This window comes from Zootoca vivipara, chromosome 1, assembly GCF_965207765.1.
Source record: "Zootoca vivipara chromosome 1, rZooViv2.hap1.1, whole genome shotgun sequence".
NCBI lineage: Eukaryota > Metazoa > Chordata > Lepidosauria > Squamata > Lacertidae > Zootoca > Zootoca vivipara.
In genome coordinates this window covers 37,330,420-37,353,580 of record NC_142582.1, presented here as the reverse complement: position 1 = coordinate 37,353,580, position 23,161 = coordinate 37,330,420, and the positions used below count along the sequence as shown (strand labels likewise).

General features: G+C 41.5%; 1 protein-coding gene across 1 annotated transcript in view; it reads right to left on the bottom strand.

Annotated features, from left to right (window-relative positions):
- LOC118083125 (von Willebrand factor D and EGF domain-containing protein-like) overlaps positions 1-23,161 on the bottom strand; it is a 197,977-nt gene that overhangs the window by 143,072 nt on the left and 31,744 nt on the right. The window contains exons 2-5 of the mRNA XM_088661848.1: positions 15,232-15,416; positions 3,563-3,791; positions 905-970; positions 354-586 (exon numbers count right to left, since the gene is read on the bottom strand). Coding sequence (XP_088517974.1) covers positions 354-586; positions 905-970; positions 3,563-3,791; positions 15,232-15,416 — 713 coding nt within the window. The remainder of the gene's footprint in view (positions 1-353; positions 587-904; positions 971-3,562; positions 3,792-15,231; positions 15,417-23,161) is intronic.

The window sequence follows — 23,161 nt, the reverse complement described above, 5'->3', positions numbered from 1 at the left end:
TACAGCAGTGTCATGACATGATACAAATATCCTTATTCAGTGACATTTTTAGGTGAAAGTTGTAAAAGAAGCAATGCTATGATAGGCAACAACAGAAGTTCTGATAAATAAATTGGATACCATAAGAGAACTTCATCTAATACATTGGAATGCTCAGGGTTCTAAACTTGATAAATAGCATTTAATAACATTATATTAAAATGTACTCCCACTTGGGGACTGTCTTTTACATTCAGGCCAAATTCAGATTCAAAAGAACAGCTAATAAGAGCAAAAAACAAACAAACAAACAAATAAATGCAGAGAGATTCAGCTCCTCTGAACGCTTGACCTTGTCTTCAAGAAAGCATTACCGTATCTCCCAATCTGAAATTAACTCCATCCATCTCCACATAGGAGAATGTCTGCAGCGTTGTGTCATGATGAAGCTGTTCTTTCCCTCTGGATTTGGAAAGGCGTGACCAGACCACCGCATAACCTATAGACGGATCTGAAGTTGGAGTGCTGAAAGTGCATTTGAGGTAGACGTGGCCTCCCAAAAGCTCAGGGGTGACAAGTGGTTGTAAAGGTGGGAGTTGAGATGCGTCTGTGTACAAAGAAAAACAGAGGGCATGATGCACTTGAGTGGGGTAATAGTTTAGCCAAGAAATCATTATAATTGAGATAGTACTAGAAAATATAGATTGGTTTCATCAGCAGTAGCTAGTGTGGTAGGGCAAAACTATCCTTCCAACAGTAGTGTTGCTGCAGTTCAGCTGAATAGGTGTGGGATGCAACTGCAGGTGGTAGTGGACTATAAAAGCACAGATGTGAACGTGGAACATTTTTCATGGCCTTTTGAATCCCAGCTATTCTGTTCCAATAAAAAAACAACAGATATTTGATGCTAACACCAATAAATTACCTTGAAAGTTGATGTCTGCTCCAGTTCCTCTGGGACCAAAATAGTTAAATTGTGGTTCTTCAACAGCTAAAGAAATAAAATGAGATTAGTATGGCCCCATGAAGTGATAAAACTAGTGTTTAGAGGTGTGTTGTTGCTTAATTGGACTCATTGGTCTGAAAAACTTCCAAAGTTCCCAATCATTCCCAAACACAAAATTTATGTACAGTGGTACCTCGGTTTATGAACACAATTGGTTCCGGAAGTCTGTTCATAAACTGAAGCATTCATAAACTGAAGCAAACTTTCCCATTGAAAGTAATGGAAAGTGGATTAATCTGTTCCAGAAGGGTCCGCGGAGTACTCAACCTGAAGCATACTTAACCCGAAGCATGGGTGTAATTGGTTCCGGAAGTCTGTTCATAAACTGAAATGTTCATAAACTGAACATTTCCCATTGAAAATAATGGAAAGTGAATTAATCAGTTCCAGATGGGTCCGCGGCGTTCGTAAACCGAAAATTCGTAAACCGAGGTGTTCATAAACCGAGGTTCCACTGTAGTAGCATGCCTATTGTGAAAGGCCTATGTGTATTTAAATGCTCAGCTTCTGTTGCAATATGCAAAGAACTGGACATCTTGAAACAATTGTCCTTAGTTTTGTGTATATTTCAGGGAAACCCAGGCATTCATAAGTATGTGTGCCATTTACAATGAATGTGCCAAATACATCCATACTCAGGTGCAAACAGTAAAATGCAGAGCACTCTTGTCTTCTGCTGTTGAACCCAGCCAGATGAGCAGGGTATAAATAATAAAGTTGTTGTTGTTGTTGTTGTTGTTGTTGTTGTTGTGAGTGTGCATATTATGAAATGTGCAATCCAGCCAAGGTCAACCACTGTTAAGTCACACTGATTTCAATAGGAGAGATTTAAGAATGTTCATTTTAATTATTTCATTTATATCCCACTCCCCCCCCCAAGATGCTCAAAGTGGCATGATTAGTTCTGCCCTCTGCATTTTATCCTTTAACTATGTAATGTAGGTCAGGTTGGGAAACAATGACTGTCCCAAAGTCACCCAACCTTCATAGTAGAATGGGGATTTGAACCATGGTCTCCCAGGTCTTACTTCAATACACTAACCTGCTAACTACTACACCAGACAATCTCTCATTTGGCAAGTGAATATACATATCTTTCATCGACATCAAGGAGAAATTAGTGTAATTGTTTCATATAGTGTTGCCTCTCTGCATGAAGCTGTATCAAGTACCAGAGGAAAGCTCCCTGCATTTAGCAGCTTGTAATATATGAGGATGTGGAATTCAGCTTTGCACTAAGGCAATTGTTTCATCAGGGCAAGCACTTCAGCTGGCCAAAAGGAATAATCTCCCTCTATCCCCCACTGTTCTGGGGGTTCTCTCAACTCTCAACCACTACCACAATTGAGCCAATCTTAGGGAGGCTGCATGAGGGGAAACAAGTAGAAGTTCTTGCACAGGGCTACCACTGATGTGACACATTAGTTCAACCGCACCCTAAAATCTGAACCAGGGAAAACAACAGAAGAAGAGAAAGGGAGTAAAGGTGGGAGTAAACATTGACAAAATCTGGAATTATTTCAGTTACACATACTTAGGCTTAGTTTTAGTAGGGAATGAGAATTAGGAGGTTGTGCTACAACCTTCATTTTAAAAAGGAAAGTTTTGAAGATAAAAAATGGAATTAGCATCACACAGGTGTTCAGGGAAGCAGTTCCAAGCATACAGGACAGCAATGGGGAGTCTTTTGAGAAACAGAAGTTCAATCACAAATTAATATTTCAGTGTTCCTTTCCATTCAAACTGAGACATGACAGAATGGCAGAAAAGTTCACCTAAATAGCTATGGTTAGTGACTGGCAGAAGGTCTGGAAACAGGATTTTGAAAAGCTGATAGCTCTAGTCTTCTTTGTGTTGAATCCATGAGATCCAATTTGTACAATAAGATTCAGGTTCCAAAGGGAAACACAGAGGAATAATGCTCTGTGCCTCTGTGAGTCTCTTAAGGGAGAATCATTTCTAGCAATCTATATGCACTTGAAGACTGCAAGTTCAGAAGGTGTAACAGAGTGAGGAATTGCTATCTGCCATTCCTTTTGTCTTTGAAATACAGAATAGAGTCTAGAACTCTTCTGGTGGTTTGGCAATTATTTTTGACAAAAGTAATTATAAAGAAAAAAAGACACCAAAAAGCTGTTTTCTTATTCCCTCCCTTGTATCCTTTCAAGGGCTTTCAAATCATCATTGATATCTCCAATAGATCATTTCAGTATTAGATGCCACTCTGTGATGTAAACAAACAAACAGTAATAAACATGCTCAGTCAGTTAGCTTTGCTCTTTAAACCAAATGTGGACGCAAAAGGCTGCAATAAAGGTTACGTAGGAAGTGTAACCAAGCTAAGCATACCTTGGTAACATGCTATAGATTAAATTCTGCCAAAGTAATAACAGCTATTCCTCAGAAACACCCTGGGCTGTTGCTGATTGATTAGCTACATTGTCTGCATCTTACTGGGAGCAATGCTTGACTTGCAAGGTCACTGGGATGTGCAGAGCAATAACGCAACCTTTGAGCACGTAGGAAGAGAGGTGCATATACAATCTGGGTGATAAATATGGACTGTATGAAACCCACCTTCTGCGCAGTAGCCCATGCACCCTTGAGTTGGTTGCAAGAGATAAATAAAGAACTCTCCACAATGTCTGACCGATATGGGTATCCGGAACAGACAACAGTCTTTGATGCTTCCGAAAAAGAACTGCCAGGTAGCACAGGCGGTGAGCTCCTTTCTCTCGCCAGGCTGCGGGAGGGAGTCAGACTCAAGCGACAGCCAGACTGGAGCTTGTGTCCCACATTTGTTCATCTGTGGAAATATATAAACCAAATCAATCAAGTGGCTGCATTTCTGCTTGGCTTTCCCCCTTTGAATATAATTCTTTTCCCTGGAGTGGGGGGTGCAACAGTGATGTTATGAGCTATATTTTGTCCTCTGTTGGAATCTGTTGGGGTGAAGGGCAGGGTATAAATAGGCTTAATAAACAACGTAATAAATACATCAGTGCAGGACTTAGGGACAGGTGTCTAGGGGTCCTCAGCAGAAGGAACAGGAGAGCCCCCAAATACAGCAGGAATGTTTTGAAGCAAGTGGGGTAACGCCTAAAAACCTTTCCCCATACAACCAACAAATCCTGAGTCTTAAATGGCCAGCTCCACCCACCCCATGAGCTGTCGTGAACTGGCAGGACAATGGGGAGAAGGAAGAGGAGGGAAAGGAGTGTATCTGAGACTGTGACACACTGGTGCAAGCTGGGGGTGGGGAAGGAAAAGTTGGTGTAGGAAGTACTCACAGGGTGACTGAGCATGGCAAGGGGGTGGGGGTGGGGAGGTCAGTGCACAGGAACCATAACAGCTGGACCCTTCACCAGAGCCAAGGAGACCCCTGTCTCCATAAACACAGGTGTAGGAAGCAGCAGGAGGGATGCTCCAGGAGGCTGAGGCAGGCAAGGGCCCACAGCCCGGCTCCCTGGCTGGCCAGGTGGGGCTCATTAGCTCTGGGAGGAGGTGTGGGATTCCTCAGCTGGAGTAGGCTTGGAACAGGTGAGGGTCACATGTCTCATCAGGCCCAGGTGCTGCAATCAGCAGGCAAGGGAAAGCAGAGCTGAGGTGCTGTGGCTGCTTAACTGCTCGTACTGATGGTTTTCAGCTTGGATGAGTCAGGATCTCTGCAGGACTTTGGACATGGCAATTGATCCTGGACTGAGGACTTGACATACTCACTTGCTGCCAGGTAGGCCAGGGGTTCAGCTTCTGTGGACTATGTGCTAGTAGCCCTTTTCAAGGTTGGCTCCTCAATCAATGTTTAGCCCTGACACGCAGGCCTGTGCAGAATAAGGAAGGGGGGCAGGTAACACCTTCCCCAGGATTGGAGGTGGGGAGGCTAAGTTGCCATGGGGCCCTGCCAGGAACTGGCTGCTGCTTGGTTTAAGTTTATAACTTTGTTCTAACAAGACCCTCGCTCAGAGCCTCAGACAAGCTCTCCCAGAAGTGTGGTGGGGTCTTGAAGTTCTAAGAAATGGGGAAGTCACTCCTAAAATAGTCTGCCCTTATACTGGAACAGGTGGGGCTTTAGGGTGGCCAGGAGTCCATTTTGTTAAAAAACCTGAGGCATTCCTCCTTGGAATATTGGCGAAAGACATCCCAGCAAAGTATAGAGATATTTTTTTATACGCAACAGCGGCAGGGCGCCTGCTGATAGCAGCCAATTGGAAAGGAGACAAAATCCCTTCAGTTGAAGAATGGCGAACGAAGTTATTAGAATTTCTTGATATGGCTCAATTAACCGATAAATTAAGGAGAAATTCGAAACAAAAATTTATGGAAAAATGGGAAAAATTTAGAAAATATTTACAAGAAAATTACAGTAAGGACGAAATCTTCACGGCAGCCGTAGAATGATTGGTATTCATCAATAATTCAGACAAATGGGTATGATCGGTGTTAGTGTGTACAAAAGAATTAATAGGAATTCGAGGAGAAGGGAATGTACATAGGGGAACCAAATGAGTCACACAGCAGATAGTGACTGGAAGTCAGAGGTATGAATATGAATTGATAAACTATACGATGAATATGGTATGTTGTAGAAACTTTGTGTCGGCGGTGGAAGCATCAAGAGAGAGATTAATTTATTTGTTCAACTTGTTTTAGGAATTAGGATTAGAACAAATGTAGTTAGGGTGGCCAGGAGTCATAAGGAATGTTGTCCAATCCCTTCAACCACCTGGTGGTATTTTGTATAAGTGTGCACAGTAGCAGTTTGCTTGTGAGAACCATGTGAGGAAACTGGCTGGTCTGGCCTTTCTGTTGAAAAGTAATGGGGTGCCTTATGCTACTGAGGACTAAAGAGTGTGGAAGAACTTGAATGAAATGTTAAAGGGACTGAAGGCCCAATGGGCATTGGTATGTGCCTCATCTTTTCAACAATTCTTGTTCCATGTGGCAGCACTGACTGCCTTTGTGGGGGGTGGAGGGAGTTGCATGTTGAAGATCTGATGGCAGCCTCTAGGGCTGACAGCTCATGCACTGCTTTAGAATTGGTGGATCTCACCTTCAAAGAGGGTGGGTGTGTTGTACTCAGTTGAATTCATCAATCTAAAACATATCAGCTTCAGAAGAAGGGGCAGGTTTGTTCTTTGTCTACTTTTTCTGTGGTGTGACTTTGCTCTGCAGTGGCTTTCCAGGAATTCTTCAGGATCTGGTTTTTTTTTTTTTTTTGTGATCAGGGGGGTTTCCCTATGACCTGGGATTGCCTCCTGACAACTTTGCTTTGAGTTTGGCCGTGTTTTGCAGCCTGTACAAGTCTTTGTGTTACACTTGGGAGGCAATGATTTGGGGGTTATTGACAAGCAAGGAACCTTATCTTGCTGGCCTGCATGGAAGTGTGACATTAATCTGCTATGATTGTATTCTTGCCCTTTTGTGTATTTCTAATGAACCTCTGTGGTGCAGGTCATGTTATTCATATTTGTGATCCTCAACACTGTAGCCATTGGAAGAATATTAATTACCTTGTATCATTATTATTCGTCACTGGCTGTTGTTTTTTTGGGGAAAAAAACACAGTGGCAGTTTACAGATGAGACCATCATAGACATGCTTATATCTGGAATAAGAGATATAACATATTTTCTGCTTCAGAGCTTCAAAGGAATGCATCTTCGTTTGAATTCTGCACATTTGTTTGAGCAAACCATAAAGTAAACAAGAATTTCAAGTGTCTGGAGAAAGTGGGAAGATCTTAAAAACTAAACAGTTTTTCCTCCCATCTGGGGAGCTGTTTGGTTTCTCATTGATACTGAGAGTGCTTTAGTAGCTGAAGTATAAGCAGAAGCTTACTATGGAACAACTAAAACAATATTCTCAGCAAGTGGAATTGAGGCATAAGTGTTTTAAAAGTCCCATTAAAAGCCTTCCAGTAATATTTGTAAGCTTTTAAAAGATTCCTTAAAAGAAAACATATGAAACCTTACATAAAATGTGAAGAAATGAGCACAGAGATTGCATGGTGACACGCCTGCCTGCATAGGCGCCAGGTCTAGGGGGCTCTGGGTGTCAGGACACCCCAAAAAATGTGGGTGCTTAGCACCCACAACACAGGGCTCAGAAGTTGTGTTGGAGCACTGGTGCAGTCTTCCAGACCACATCGGAGGACCTGCCAGGCCTCCAAACATGACTTTGGGTAGAAAGAAAGGGAGGGAGCTGGGACTCCCATGTGAGCAATGGAACCAGACATGCCTGAAAGAAGGGAAGGCTGTCCAGCTTGCCCATCTCATTCATCCTTATCTCCCTCATTGTTTTCCTCCAAATTCTGCCATTCCAGGTCTGAGCCCTGGTGTTGTAGGTTTCATGACAGGCACCGGGGAACATTTGGGGACAATACTGGCCTGCCCCATAAGAGTGAGCACCACTTGAGCCAGTAAGGAACCAGACTGCTGGTATTTGAAATCAAAAAGGCGTGAGAGCAGCTTTTAAGGTGATTACTGGGGGGAAAGTGGGCAGGAACTTAGAGCCTCCTGTTCGGGGAAAATAATCCCGAAGGGATAAGGGCAAAAATGTATGTTTGATTGTGCAAATGGGAGAGGGTAGAACCAGGCAATGAAAATGTGAGGGGACATGATAGAAGTGCAAAGGAGCCTAAGAGCCAAGAGGGGAAACCACATGGGCCAGAGACATTTAGAGAGAGACCAGGGAAGGTGTACTAACAATGGTCTTGCTCTGTCTATAAGGGGGAGGGAACCCTTTTCAGCCCAAGGATGACTTTCCTTTCTGGCCAACCTTCCAAAGGCTGTGTGTTCGTGGCGAGTGCAAAGAGAGACAAAAGGGAGTGGATCAATGAATGCAATCTTTACACTCTCTTTTTATATAGTAGGCTAGTTTCTACACACACACACACACTCGCACCCCCTCCGTTTTCCATCTAGACAAGCACGAGGCATTATCAGACTTCAGGGACACATTCCAGCCAGACCAAAGCTCTTAGGCCAGTGAGGGGTGTGATTTGGGGAGAGAGCCATGGCCTGAAGAGGGTTCTGAGGGCCAGAAAGAGAGACATCCCCCTGGGTCTGAGGCTCACCATCCCAGCAGTCGAAGAGGACATGGAATCTGGCAAGCTCTAAATCCTAAAAGGGGAGGGTTCCTTCACATATTCCTTCACATAAATGGGTAGCAATACCAGGCCCCAAGAGCAATTAAGTGCTGGGAACATACTATCTCAGCCTCAACCAAAATATCCTGGGCGATCCTGAAGTCTTGAATGAATTCAAGGAGACATCCCAAGGAGGAAATGTTCTAACGATGGGGTGGTTTTAATTATCCTTATTTGGACTGGTTAAATGTGTATTGTAGCCATGACAAAATAACAGCATCCTAAAACAGTTGGTCATGGAACAGAGGGCAGGTGTCCCTGGCCTGGCCATAGGACTCGTGAGAGATGTGTCATTGAACTGTGGGGATAGTGACTGCATTGCTTTCTCATTCTACATATATGTAAGCAGATAATTGCCAAGCAAGTCCAACACACTCACATTTGATGTCAAAATAGAAAACTTCCCAACAATGGGACGATTGGTAAGCAGGAAGTTGAGAAGGAAAGAGGGGGAGGGTCAAGCCTTCCCCGGGATCTTGGCAAGTTCTTTAAAATCACAAGCTCGGTTAGATTAGCCCAATTTATCATATTTATTCAAGCTTCCGTAGATGCTGCCGTGTTGGTTGTTTAATGTAAGGTAAAGGTAAAGGGACCCCTGACCATTGGGTCCAGTCGTGACCGACTCTGGGGTTGCGCGCTCATCTCGCATTATTGGCCGAGGGAGCCAGTGTATAGCTTCCAGGTCATGTGGCCAGCATGACAAAGCCACTTCTGGCGAACCAGAGCAGCACACGGAAATGCCGTTTACCTTCCCACTGTAGCGGTTCCTATTTATCTACTTGCATTTTGACGTGTTTTCGAACTGCTAGGTTGGCAGGAGCTGGGACTGAGCAACGGGAGCTCACCCCGTCACAGGGATTCAAACCGCTGACCTTCTGATCAGCAAGCCCTAGGCTCAGTGGTTTAATGTACTTGATTTTAATGGATTTTATATTGGGGTGAGGTGCCTTGAAATGTTTAATGAAGGGTGGCATAATAAATAAAAGCCTGAAAAGCGCTTGTAAGAACTGCACAATGAATAAATAAAGGAAGAAATCATTATCACAAAATGGAACACTTATAAGCTTATACTGTCAAAATATACACCTGCAAATAGGTGCAAGAAGACTTGGCTTATTTGCTGTTTTTTTTAAAAAAAAAAAATTGGCCATCATTTTTTTTAAAAAAAGAGTTTAACAGTTACCCTTTGCAAAGAGGTGAGCACTTTCAAATTGTGCACTATTCTGCCTCAATTTTGGAGCTACGTGAAATAGTGCCGTGCTAAAATGAGACTGGTAAATCTGAGCATTATGTTAGCTTGAAGGGGGTGGGGGGAGAGAGAGACTTTAAAAGAGTGGGGAAGTCTCCCTCCCTCCCCCCCTTTGGTGCAGCCCTGCTGGATTCCTTAAGCTGCAGCAGTAGCAAAAGCTCTTTTGTAGCACACACAAAAAATGGATCGTGTATGACAGCAGGGTGAGAGTGGAGGTCACAGTATAAGTTATGCTGGCTTTATTGTAGTTCTGTCAGCTGAATTTTACCTGGCAGCCCCAAGGCTAAAAGACACAAGGAAAACTGAAAGCCTGCCTGGGCTTTGAGAATAAAATGGTGGGAATGATAAATTAATATCTAGCATTTGCCAAAGCATATTTAATTTTTTATTGCCTTGTTTGAAAGGCTATTATTATTATTATATATTATTATTATTATTATTATTTATTTTCTCTGATGGGAAAAGATTACTTGGGGTTTTTATTGAATTCATAAGATTCAGAGGAAGTTATCACAGGACGGATTTAGGCCATAAAGCAAAAATCCTTGCCCAGAGCTATGATTCTTCATGCCTCAGCCCTCTTTTCCCTGTCCTTTCTCAGTGCTCGGTAGATTAAATGGCAGGAATCTAGCCACCGTGTGCCATAAGCAAAGCACATCACACCAAGATTTCTGCTTCTAACTCAGGGCTTCTGCTTGTGACTGATATCCAGGTACTAAAGAGGAAGTTAAGCAAAGTACCCAACGTATTCAAATACTGAGTTAAAGGCAAGCATGACAAACCTTGTAGGCAATTTAAAGAGACAAGTGTACCTCTATCAATAGAAAATTAAAGGTGGAACGTGCATACATGCACACATTTGTATTCACATATATATTTTCACCCTTTGTTGGCATTCCCACAGACTTCCAATGGGCTAGGGCGGTGGTACTTGATTTACGAATGAATAAATGTACATGTGCATGTGTTAGAATCAATCTAGAATTAAAGTTGCAATGTTAGAAGAGAGAAAAATAAAATATGCAGGAAGTATAAACATGGGGGGGGGGGGCTGGGATACAAAAGCATGTTTAAGAATACCCCATATTTTTTGCAGTATTGGGAACATATTTACAGCCATTGTTTTGTACACCTTGACAGAATGGACTTTTGTTGTTGTTAACCCGGTCATCAGTTGCCCTGTAAAAGTGCTTCTATAGGCACAATCAGTGATGTTGAATGTGATATTTTGGACAAATAAACACTCCTTCGTGATGGTTTCTTAAATATAAAGCAAGTAAAGTTTTATACATAGCTAGTTTTAATGCATGTGCTTAGGAGAGTGATACAGGCAAAGAGGCACTTAGTGTAATAGAAGTATATAATTATAGAGTTGGAAGGGACCGTGAGAGTCATCTAGTCCCACCCCCTGCAATGCAGGAATCGTCTACCCAGTGTGAGACTCAAACCCGCAACCCTGAGATTCTCTTATTATACCAATTGAGCTATCCCACTGCTTCTATTGAACTCAGTGGGGAGTGAGCATTCAGATTTTTTCACATTGAAATAAGGAGTCTTCAGTTTGCTTAACTTCAGCTAGATTGTAGCCAAGATTTTTGTTATGTGCATGTCTGATCAAGATGCAGGAAGTGGTTGTATGTATACACCACTGGCAGCCAAGGCATATTGATACCTCATTGATTTTTCAGTGAGGTATTTAAATACGCATTTGAGTCTCTCCCACTCAAATTAATGGGAATGAAAAGTGTTCAGCTTTATTGGATGCTGTTCAAAACATCCTCTTGGTGTGGAACACTGAAACTTCTGGAGTTTGGGGTGGGAAGTAAATATATGCTGACACTGTTGAGTAGCACAGGGTGGAGATCTCTTGCAGACTCCTTGCTGCTCATCTTTTGATAAAACCCTCCACCCAAAAAACCTCAATACGTTATCTGCTCTTCAGTTAGGAAGCGTGATATGATCAAGCACCCTTCTCCAAAGCAGGCTCAGAGAAGATAATATGCAATTTTAGAGGAAAGTAGTTTCTGGCATTAATGCAATCAGATGCTGATCTCTACCTGGCACCTACTGAGCACTCCTTGAAGGGGTTCAGCTTCAAAGTGGGAATCTGAATGCTCACTTCCTACCATGTTTTGTCACTTTTCATTAAAGCATACTGTACTGTACTGACATTTCTTAATTAATCCATGCAGCGCCACTGCAAGATAGGTATGTATGTCTTAAATATTATTCATTCCTGGCTAAGCAGCCACTAATCCATCAAATTATTCAACTTAGAATCGACGCATAAAAAAGTGGATGAGCTGCCCATTTCAAGTAAACGGAAAACACACTGGAATTACTGCTGCACCCTGGGATGTCTTATTCCACTTATTCGGGATTTAGATATTCAAAGTGATTTGATTGATCATTCCCAAGTTATATGCAATTGCAAAGGTGTTTTTTTTTTTAAAAAAAAAATCAAGCCGTTGGACCCATCATTTGAGGTTTGCATAGAAATTATGGTATTAAATATAAGTAGGAGCTTATAAGAAAAAATGCTGCTGATGTTTAAGTGATAGAGCAGCTTCTTCAGTATTTTACTGGCTGTTGGTTACTGGTATTGCTGATCAGTGCTTGAGATATTACAAGCTGCTTCATGAAATGCTACACTTTGTTAATTGGTTTTTAAAAAAGAAAAAAGAAAAAGAATAATCATATGGAAATTAAATGCTCTATTTAATTTCATCCAAAAACAATTAATTTCTCAGTGAACTGAGTCTTGATGTCGCATGTTCTGAGCACATGATATTATTCAACCAATCAATTAATATGTATTTTGATACATTTCATTCAACTGTTTTTTTCTGTTTGGTGTTCGGTCAATATTTTTGTCAGTAAATGTTTGTGAGAGATTAGGTTGCAAAGCTTGGGAAATCACGGTAGATTTCACATCTTGAGTAGGCTGATTAATATAATTTAAATGAGATGGTTATTAACTCTGCTGCATGTATTTGGTTCAGCTCTAATGGGCTCACTCTTACTTGACTTAGCGGCAATTAGCATCTGGAAAATCTAGTATGTAGTTGTAATGCAGGAAGCCTAATGCCAAGGCAGTGGAAGATGTTTTAAATGAACAGTTCCAGTGGTCCTGAAATAGACAAACATAATGTGCCTGGGGGTGGGGTGGTGATCAGAGACATAGAGCAATTTCACACACTTACCAGACATGGGATGCATGCGTATGGTGGGGAAAATGGGCATGTGTACATGCTCCCACCATACAAAGAAGATAAGCTGTGCCATAGGTGACATGAGTGTACATCTACAAATTTCAATTTGTATTCAAAGTACTGCTAAGTAGGTCCCTGCACAAGCAGGATGACTTCCCCTTGTGTAACCAGATTTTTTCCTGCTTCCCCCTCCCCCATGTGCACTCATAAATCTCTTCTGAGGTTTCTCCCAGCCCTTTCATGGAGATTTGGTGGTGGTGTGGAGCATGTGCTATTGGAGGAGATGGGGGGGGGGAGCTCCATTACACAAGCATAAGTCTTGATGCTTGTGCAATTATTTCACTGAATGCTACCAATATTTTTCTCACTCAAGGGTGAACAAAAATCGCCCAAACCAGGTGTACAATCACTGTGTCATGTGCTGTCTTCTATTTTTGATGTGGGAAGGGCACACACACACACAGGATCCATGCTTGGTGAGTGTGTGACCCAGCCCCAACAAGTTGGGTGACTTTGGTAAACTTTGAAGCCATTTTAATCATAGGAGTAGCAGCTGGTTCATTATATCTTTGGTTGCACGCTTTATGTATTATGCGAATTTATGGTTCTGGCTGCTCAAATGGCAAATAAGGGGCGGGGGGAATCATATGAGCCAAACTCAAGACTTATGCAAACATGGATTAGACTGAACATCTGTTTCCATGTGAACATTGTTTGATGTTTTAATTGAGGGGGGAAAGAGTGTCTGCTTAGACTGGAGAAGAATATGGTGGATTTCAATAATAATGATTTAGAAATTTGGGTATCATTGGACCTATCAATCATGGAAACTAGTATGCTGCACGTTACTGGATATATAGCTTTGTTTATGAATAATTGACTAAACATTATTGAGGGGGATCTGGCACATTTTACCATGAACACATGTGCACAAACACACAACCAACTTCCAAAATGATTGCTGATCAGCTTGGAAAATGCTGATCACCTGCTTGCGGAGTCCTAAATCTAGGTCTAATCCCTTTCCTACAACTGTTGTCCATTATGGTTAAAACCAAAAACACTGACTAACTGGTCTTGGAGATTCTGGATGGGGACCTGTGTCACTTTGTGTCACTGGGAACCTGTGTCATTCAGTGGACTTTCTAGTACTGTGCTGGGTAATATTTTTATTTACATGATCAAGTATGTAGTTGCTGGAACATCAAATCTCAAATTTAACATATATAATTACAGCACAATTTTACATGTGACTTCAGAGAAGTAAGTCCCATTGAGTTTAGACAGTGACAATTTAGACCAGGCATCCCCAAACTGCGGCCCTCCAGATGTTTTGGCCTACAACTCCCATGATTCCTAGCTAACAGGACCAGTGGTCGGGGAAGATGGGAATTGTAGTCCAAAACATCTGGAGGGCCGAAGTCTGGGGATGCCTGATTTAGACCAAAAGAAGAACCAAGAAAGGCAATGCTAAGTTTTGCATTCATTTGCTTAAAATCCAATGCATCCCACTCATTCTTTTCTCTCTTTTTTGGTACAGTTTTAAATTACAATTTTTTCCCTTCTAATTTCAGTTCAAATCCCATTTCACTTCGGCTGATATTAAATGAAGCCAGCTTTTAGCTGAGCTGCTGCTTGGAATTATGAGTTTATGAATTTATTATTTCATTTGAATTATGAAGTTATCCACAGAAGAAACCAAATAATCTATTATTTAATTTGAATCAAAAAGTCATCCGTAGAAGAAGCAAAACCTCAAAGGAGCTGTAGTTTTAAGCAGTTGATTAGAGGGATTGAAGATGTTTAGAAATGCCCAACACACTGAGAGTCACCTACTTCCCCTGGGACAGCTGGGACATTATCTATGCAATTCCTCAGAACACCACAAAAGCCCTGCATATTCATGGATTGCTTCACAATATGCCAACTTCTCAACCCACATTTTGCATGCAAAGCAGCGGATGTCAGAAAGATGGCTTGGAGCTGTGAACCAGGAAAAGTGTGTTGACTTGTAGATGCTATTTTCAACATGTCAGTGGAATTGTCAAGGTATGAACAACGTAAGGGAGAAATTTGCTTATTGAATGAAGCAAGTCACACTGATCTGTTTGCCTCTGTGAACACATCTCCAGCTGCTCCTGGGGAGAACAAACTCACCAATAGCTTGAGTCAGATATGCCACACAATACAATTAATACAGTAAAATCTGGGTGATCTAGCCCAGGCATTGGCAAACTCGGCCCTCCTGATGTTTTGGGACTACAATTCCCATCATCCCTGACCATTGGTCCTGTTAGCTAGGGATGATGGGAGTTGTAGTCCCAAAACATCTGGAGGGCCAAGTTTGCCTATCATAGCTGCCAAGTTTTCCCCTTTCTCGCGAGGAAGCCTATTCAGCATAAGGGAAAATCCCTTAAAATAAGGAATAACTTGGCAGCTATGTTGCCTATGCCTGATCTAGCCCTTCCAATATGGAGGGGGGCATTTCTTCCAGATCCTAACCATGCATATATCCATGGTAACATAGGAGGCTAGAATATTACTGAGGAATATATTAGAGGTGAGTTGCAGAAGAGTATATCAGAGGTGAAAACTGGGAATCCTGGGGAAAATATTTTTTTAAAAAAATGGTACGAACCTCTATACACTTGGTTGGCATTTCTGCAGGCTTGTTGTCAATCATGAAGCGGTACCATCCTTGAGGAAGGGAATGATCGCAGACCATGTCCTGAATGGCAGTTTCCTGCAATTCCAGGGAATCAAAAGTGATGCTGCGATAAGCATTGTGTAGAACACGATGTCCTTCTGGCAAGCATTCTGGAGCTAATAATAAGAAAAAAGACATCTATTTTGCTGTGTCTTTTCTGTAAATAATAATTATTATTATTATTAATAAATTTTTATTTATATCCTACCTTTCCCGGTCTCAGGGCTGCTAACAACAAATATAAAACATCAACCAAAAACAACGAAAAATACACATCAATATAGCATCACCAGTTAGTCCTGCTATGGCTAGCAAGGAGACCAGGGAAATTTTTGATGTGGGGACCCAGAAGGGTTTCTTCATAAAAAAAGGAAAGGGAAAAGGGATGACAGATCAGGATAAACTGAAGGCCAGGCGGAATAACTCTGTCTTATAGGCCCTGCGGAAGGAGATCAAGGAGACCAACCAATAAATCATTTGTGTCCTGAGTTTTACACTAAACTTACTGAATTCATGTGGTTAAGGGAAATGTCACAACTCATACTGGTCACCTGTCTGGCAGTATTTTGAGACTTTTCTTATCTACCCAACTTCCAAGGACTTCTGAGATTTCTCATCATGAAATTAAGTGCCAATCCTGAGCAATCCAAACCCAGTGGAACCATTCCATCAACATGGGGCTTGTGGAATGATGAACTGATCCTGGGACCCAATGCCATGCCAACCCTTGCCCTGCCTGCCGCTGTCCATAAAGATTTGGCCTGATTTTATCCCATCACCTTTGTACAGTCTGGTTATTTTGCTGCAGATAATAAAGTGCAAGTGTCTCTGCGTCCAGTCCCTGTGTCCGTGGGATTGCGCTACTGTGCATGTGCCCCACGGACAGCCGTTGGGACTTGGAGCGCAGAGACTTCGGACGGGATAAACCAGGACCGCGAGAGAGATTACATGCTTGCATATACACAACCATACAAAAAAAAGTGTGCGGCTTCCCCTTGCCTCTGCTGCGCTACGGAAGGATCTCTCTCTTTCCTAGTGATTTCTTCTCCGTTAGAGGGGAAGGAGAGGAGGCAAAAGGGAAAGGGAGGGTAGGTGGGTGTGGATAGAGAGCTCGTGCGAGCCGCGAGTGATGCGGCTGCTGGGCTGAAGGATCGTTTAGCCGTTATTGAGGAGCGAAAGCAGGAGAGCGGGTGCACCCACGGGGGAAGGGGGAATTGGTCCCTGGAAGTGTGTGTGGATTTTTGGGGGGGGGGGTTGGAAGGGCTGCTGCAACTGGGACCAGCGAGGGGAGAGAGAGAAAAGAGGAGTAGAAAAAAGAGGGTGGGAAAAGGGGAGGGAGAAAGGAAGCTGAGGAGGCAGCTGGCTGGGGTGGGGGTGGGGAAGGGACTGAGTGAGGGGCTGAGGTGGTGGCGGTGGGTGAGTCACCCGGGGGGACCCCGCTAATTAATTCTAGCACCCGTTAATTTAACGGGCTTCATGATACTAGTGGATCAGATAATGTACCTGCCTGAGTAACAACTTCATGGTGAGTACCGGCACCTGTTTTTCTCTCCTAAAAATAAAATCCTCATCCTTTGATTCCCCACATTAATTCTATAGATCCATTTGAAACTTACCATAATAAGATCTGACCATTGTAACCATACTATGTATTTAGAAGAAAAAGATATTGTAAAACAAAACAATAAAACAAACACTTACTTATTGACTTTGTCTTCTTCCTTTCTTTGTAGAGCAAAACAAATTACTCTTAAAAAGCACAAAAAGAGCCAAAGCAGCTATGGAAGAATACACTAGAGTTTCATCTTCCTCATTCATCATCAAAAGAACTGTCAGTTAATTTCACACTGTGGGATCTTTATTACTGGTGATGATGTAAGAAGTAGAAAATAATAATAATGCTTTCCCCCTACTACCTAAGATTACATATGCAAAGATATCACTTAGAGCCACCATCTTCTTCTTTTTTAACTTGTAAATTAGGAATACTTTATGTTAAATCACTGGCATGAAGAAAATATTCATGGTGTTATCTGAGGCCATATTTCAACTGTCATTTCCCAGATTGTTTCTTACCCTCCTCCTAGTACTCCAAATGTGTTGAAGGAAGAGGCCTGGGAATTTGTGTAGCTGTTTTACCAGTGACATGACGATTTGGTCTATGGGCATGATATAGAGAATATCAACATCCATTGTTTTGATCTAGGTTGGTCACGATCATGGCAATAGTGACGAGATCAATCCAGACAAAAATGTAACGAATCAGAATAACTACCATATCTTTGTTGGGGATGTTGTAACAAAATAGTAAGTAGTAGGCAGTGCTTTTTTTCTGGGGGTACTCAAGGGTATGCACCAGCCCCCTCCCCCAAAGTGTTAAAAGTTTGGCACTTATTGTGACAACTTCATGGTGAATACAGACACTTTTTAAAATTATTATTTAAAAAAGCACCGGAAGCAGGTATTACTTTCGCTTATAAAAGTATTCCCTCTTTCTTTCCCTCTTTCTTCTTAGTGTCTTAACAAATGTAACTGATTTGCAAAAATGATACATGTTAAAATATGAGTGACACTGCACACACCTTTGTAATTCAATAAATCTTTAATAAAAATATTTTTAAAAATAAAAGTATTCACAAGGTGAATTCCTATACAAATCTACTCGGAGATAAGCCCCATTGAGTTCAATGGGACTTAAGTGAAAGCCTTATTTCTCTTCACCAGGGACAGCACATCACTGTATTTTGCTTTAATGGTTTATTTTATTTTTTAAGTTACAACTGTCCTTTATCAGAGAAGCGCTAGATCTTTTTCGCAGAAACCAGAGGAAATTGCTGTGGAAAACACTTTGTTTCAATGGCCACCTCACAACCAAGGTTTGCCTTTGGCTGACCTAATACTGTGTCAAGAAAGGGCTGATTTATATGCCATAGGTATTCCATAAATATGCAACATGAAAGCCACAAGGAATTTTCTTGACACTTTATACAAAACAAATCAATGATTGTGAAAAGAATGCATGCGGTAAATGTATTTTGTTAAGTGAAACCAGGTCAGAAAAACTACATCAAGGTCTCACAGAACACGATCCTTAATCTGAATTCTGCTTACGTCAGCAGATAGTGTGGGCGAAGGCTGAGTGGAAGCGGGACAACAGGATCATAGAGGTTTATGGGTAGGATAACCACAGGTGCCTTGTCTTATGCTTTAGCAGATTTTCTGCTGCAATCCTATGCACACTGAGCTAACAGTCCTATTGAACTAAATGAGTCTGACTTCTGAACATGTACAGGATTGCACCAGGACATGTACAGGATTGCACCTGGTGTGGGGCTTGAAAAGTGGCATCCCAATACTGTGTCAGTTCTGGTTGTGGACTTGACAGACCCTATCAGACTGAAAAGGTGAAATATCTGTGGCTTGAAAGTGGTTATACAAAAGGCAGGATACATGCACAAACTGAAATTATGCACCAGGACACAATAATTACCATTCTATTGGTTTTTATATATATATAAAAAAAACAAAACAAAACCAAAACCTGTCTTTTTGATTATTCTAAACTGTTAGTGTAGCATTTCACTTGAAAAGGCAAGATACATGCTAAGGGAACTGCTGAAACTATATTTAACTAGGCTGCAATAGAATCTTGTTCTATTTCAAATATATAACTGGAGATTTCATATCCTTGTATACTCTATAGCACGCATCCCCAAACTTCGGCCCTCCAGATGTTTTGGACTACAATTCCCATCTTCCCCGACCACTGGTCCTGTTAGCTAGGGATCATGGGAGTTGTAGGCCAAAACATCTGGAGGGCCGCAGTTTGGGGATGCCTGCTCTATAGTCTTGTATAAACTATTTAGTGCAGTTGGCATTATGATTCCTCCCCCCCCCAAGGAAGCTGTAAAAATGGTTCCTTATTATAAGCAACACTGCTTAAACAAATTGCACAAATACTGTAGACGCTAAGGCAGTTTCACCCCTCAATGTATGAGAGGGCCCAGCCCCTATCAACGTTCAAAGGGTGTTCAGCTCCGCCCCCTAGCTCCTTGCGACATCGCATGTGTGACATCATGACGTCGCACTGGGCCCCCTCAATCAACAGAGAAGGTGGTGCCTCATACTGTGAAGCAAAGCAGATCGTGAAGTTCAAAAGGTGGTTCTGCTTGCCCTCCATGCATTCATTTTACATGTAGGGGGCCATTTCTGTACAGTGGTACCTCTGGTTAAACACTTCAGGTTACAGACTCCGCTAACCCAGAAATAGTACCTTTGCCTCAGGATGAGAACAGAAATCGTGCTGCGGCAGCAGGAGGCCCCATTAGCTAAAGTGGTACCTCAGGTTAAGAACCGTTTCATGTTAAGAACAGACCTCCGGAATGAATTAAGTTCTTAACCCGAGGTACCACTGCATGTACAGGGCTCACGTTTCCAAAAAGCCAAAGCCAAACCGCTTCCTTTAGCTACCTTTGGCCAGCCTCTTTAATATCCCTATCTCCTCCTGCTTTCAGCCTCCTGGGATATTGGCCCTGAAACCATGCTCTATGAAACCTCACTCTGCTGAGACCTTTCCCTCAATTTGGAGAGTATGCTAACCCTATTCCATAATTAGGTTTTTTTGGGGGGGGGCAGAGGAGAAGTTCCTGTTGACATTTATGGAGTTAATCACACATTTATGATTTACTTGTTGGTACTCGTTATGAAAGTATTAAAAAGTATCCAACACCACAAACACTTCTAATAGTATTTGCAGTAAGAGAAAATGGGTGGTGGGAAGAAAAAGAGAATATTTTTTTATTTTAGAAATATGGGTCCCTACTGAAATACGTAATCAATTTATTCAAACTTATTATCTAAGTAGTTATAGCTGAATCTGTAAATGATTTCTTATGGTGCCTGAATAAGTTCAGTTTCTTTCTTTCTTTCTTTCTTTCTTTCTTTCTTTCTTTCTTTCTTTCTTTCTTTCTTGTATTCTCTGTTCATGTTACTCTGGAACAGTCAGAAAGTGGCATTTGACTTGCATAAAACATTAAAGTACAATTTGCCTGGGAGGAAGGTCACTTATCATCCAGGGTCTTCCATGAAGTAATGAAATGAACATGCTGTTGCCAAAACACTGGACAGCTGTGCTCTCTGTTTAGTTGCCGAGAAAACAATTACCTTTTCATACACTGGTCTGTTAGCTGGAGTTTAATATCTGTTCCTCATGTGTAGATTAGGAATGATTGCATTGAGGATATGAAACATCTATTATAGTCAGACTTTCCCGAGAGTATTTACCAAAAAAAAAAAAAAAAAAAAACCCCACATACTGAAGTTTGCAGCCAGATGCAGAAGAATATAGCAAACCATTTTTCCTCACAGATGTTCAGTTCTTCTTGGAAGAGGCTAAGAGACATGAATACTGAAGAAATGTATTAAGCAAATAGGCCTGGGATATTTGTGTGTATATGTACATGTGCATGAAATTAAGTGATTCTGAAGGTAGAAAGATTCTGAATTCCATAAATTACAATCCCTCTTACACAACACTTGAAAGTGGAAAGAGTGGAGTAATTTGACTCCATGGGACTGGACCAGGCAAGAAAAACTAGTACAGTGACAGAGGAACAAGACTGTATATATTTTCTCACAAAGGGGGGAATCTGCCCTATGTCTTCAGAATATGACTATATTCATCAACATCAAATTGACACAAGGCAAAATGGGGGAAGAAAAAGAGGTTAACAAACAATTCTGGAAAATGTATCTTAATTGAAAGGATTTTTGCCTGACAAGCCAAACTATTAATTTCTGCATAAGATTTTATTGGCTTTCTAATCTGCATAGATTTAGCAGCTTTCAGTGCTACTATGTTGATAATGAAAAATTGTCATGGTGTCATTTCTTGTGACGTCGAGCCAAAGAAACAGCAAGCATTGTTTTCAGCTACCATTGGTCCTGTGGCCAACTAGAAAATATCGCTGTCTTAGTTACTAATTCTAGCTCTTTTACTGAATAAAACCTGTAAGAACTTGAAAATAGAAATGCTATTGCTTTGTTGAGGATTTTTAGTCCTGTAAATTTGCACACTGACTTTAAATTAATGAAGGTGCCTTTAAAGACTTCTGAGCAATCAATGAAGAAAATTATAATTATAGTTATTGATTGGCTCCCCTCCCCCATCTCTGAGAATGAAGAAGGGTGGCAAAATTAACAGGTTCTTGCATCCTAATCTCAGCCAAACACACCTTGCAAATGCTGCTTTCCTAAAGAAGACAAATAAAACGAACAAATATGCCTTGATTTTTAGAATCCAAGGGTTTGCATTCAGATGGAAATTTGATTTTCATTCTTTCCTCCTTTGAGAATCACTTATTTCCATACGAAGGCCATAATGCAGTCTAATTATAATTCAGGAATCAAAATATTTTTCTCACACTGCTCCCATAGTGAACCAGTAACTGAATTCTGACAATATTCCTCTCATTGTATTCACACTGTAACTCATCCAATCTCATTTCTACCTATAACCAGGAGAAAGGCTTGGACTCAAATAAAGCTATATTTTTGGACTGGCTACAAATCCACACACACGCAGTGTCACAATGCCATAAAAATAGTGATTCTGCTTTAAAATGAGGAAACAGAGTGGAACCGCAATCGGGGCTGGGGGAAGTTGTTTAACTGTCCTCCCAGCATTTCTCCCTCAAGCAGGTTTCATCCATCACTGTGGTTTTAAATGTGTGTTTATCTCTAGCTGTGCAAATGTACTTTATTCTGCTATAGCTAAAGCTCCATATTTTGGGGGTTTATACCAGTGATCCAGGCTTTTTGCTTATTCCTAAGTAGCCTATTGCATACCACTCTGCCACACCAAGGCCATGTGTTGCTGTGTGATATGTGGGCAGTGCTTGCCAGCTCATTTCTGGTCCCCGCTGACAATGTTCACATTAGCACTTAAAGCCCTAAATGACTTGGGTCCCAAACCACTTTCATCCCTCTGATCTTACTTGGCTGTTAAGATTGGCAAAGCGGGGAATCCCTGGCAGTTCTGCTGTTCTCAGAAGTGTGGGAAAAGGTGGCCCAGGGAAGGGCTTTCTCTGTAGCGGTCCTTGAGTTGTAGCACTATTTTCACTATGCTGAAGATTCATTATTATTCTTTTAACCTTGGTCTTTGTCAACTAAGGTACTTTGCTGTGCACATCCAACCTCTTTTATTGAATTTACACGCTTTTGCTTGAAATGGTTTTGTTTCACCATTATAACCATTTAATCTTGGGGGTGGGGGTTTAATTAGAGGAACATCATATTGTTATAAGTGATCCAATAATTTTATATTATCTTGTTGTAACCTGCCTTGGGACCTTATTCCGAAGGGCAGGTAAGAAATCTTACAATTCTTAGTCTAACAGAGACTATTGCGTTAAGTCTTTGGCAGTCCGTATTGAGACATTCCATTATGAAATAGATTTCTTCATGAAGTGTGTGTGTCTGTGTTGATGATAGGAGGGGGGGGGTATTAGGAGCTGGGTAAGTGCAGATGCTCCAGGTAACAGGAATGTTTCCCCTGAAGAATGTCAGCCTTCTAGCAGCATGTGATACTTTATCTAAACCTAGACAGCCAGTGGTTTACATGCTGGATGTTCTGCCTTGTTCTTAACAATAAAGTAGGCCAGGAGTTCAGCTTTCATTGTGGCCTGCTCTTTTCTGTCATTGGGATAAAACTAAATGAATATTTGGTTTGGTATACAATGCGAACTTTGTACTTAAGAGTATTATGTACTGAGAGTCCCAACCTAATAGGTGATGTGGTTCTGGTTGGGCAAAGATATATTCCTCTCATCCTCTGCTCCCCAGACATTCCCAGGCAAAATAT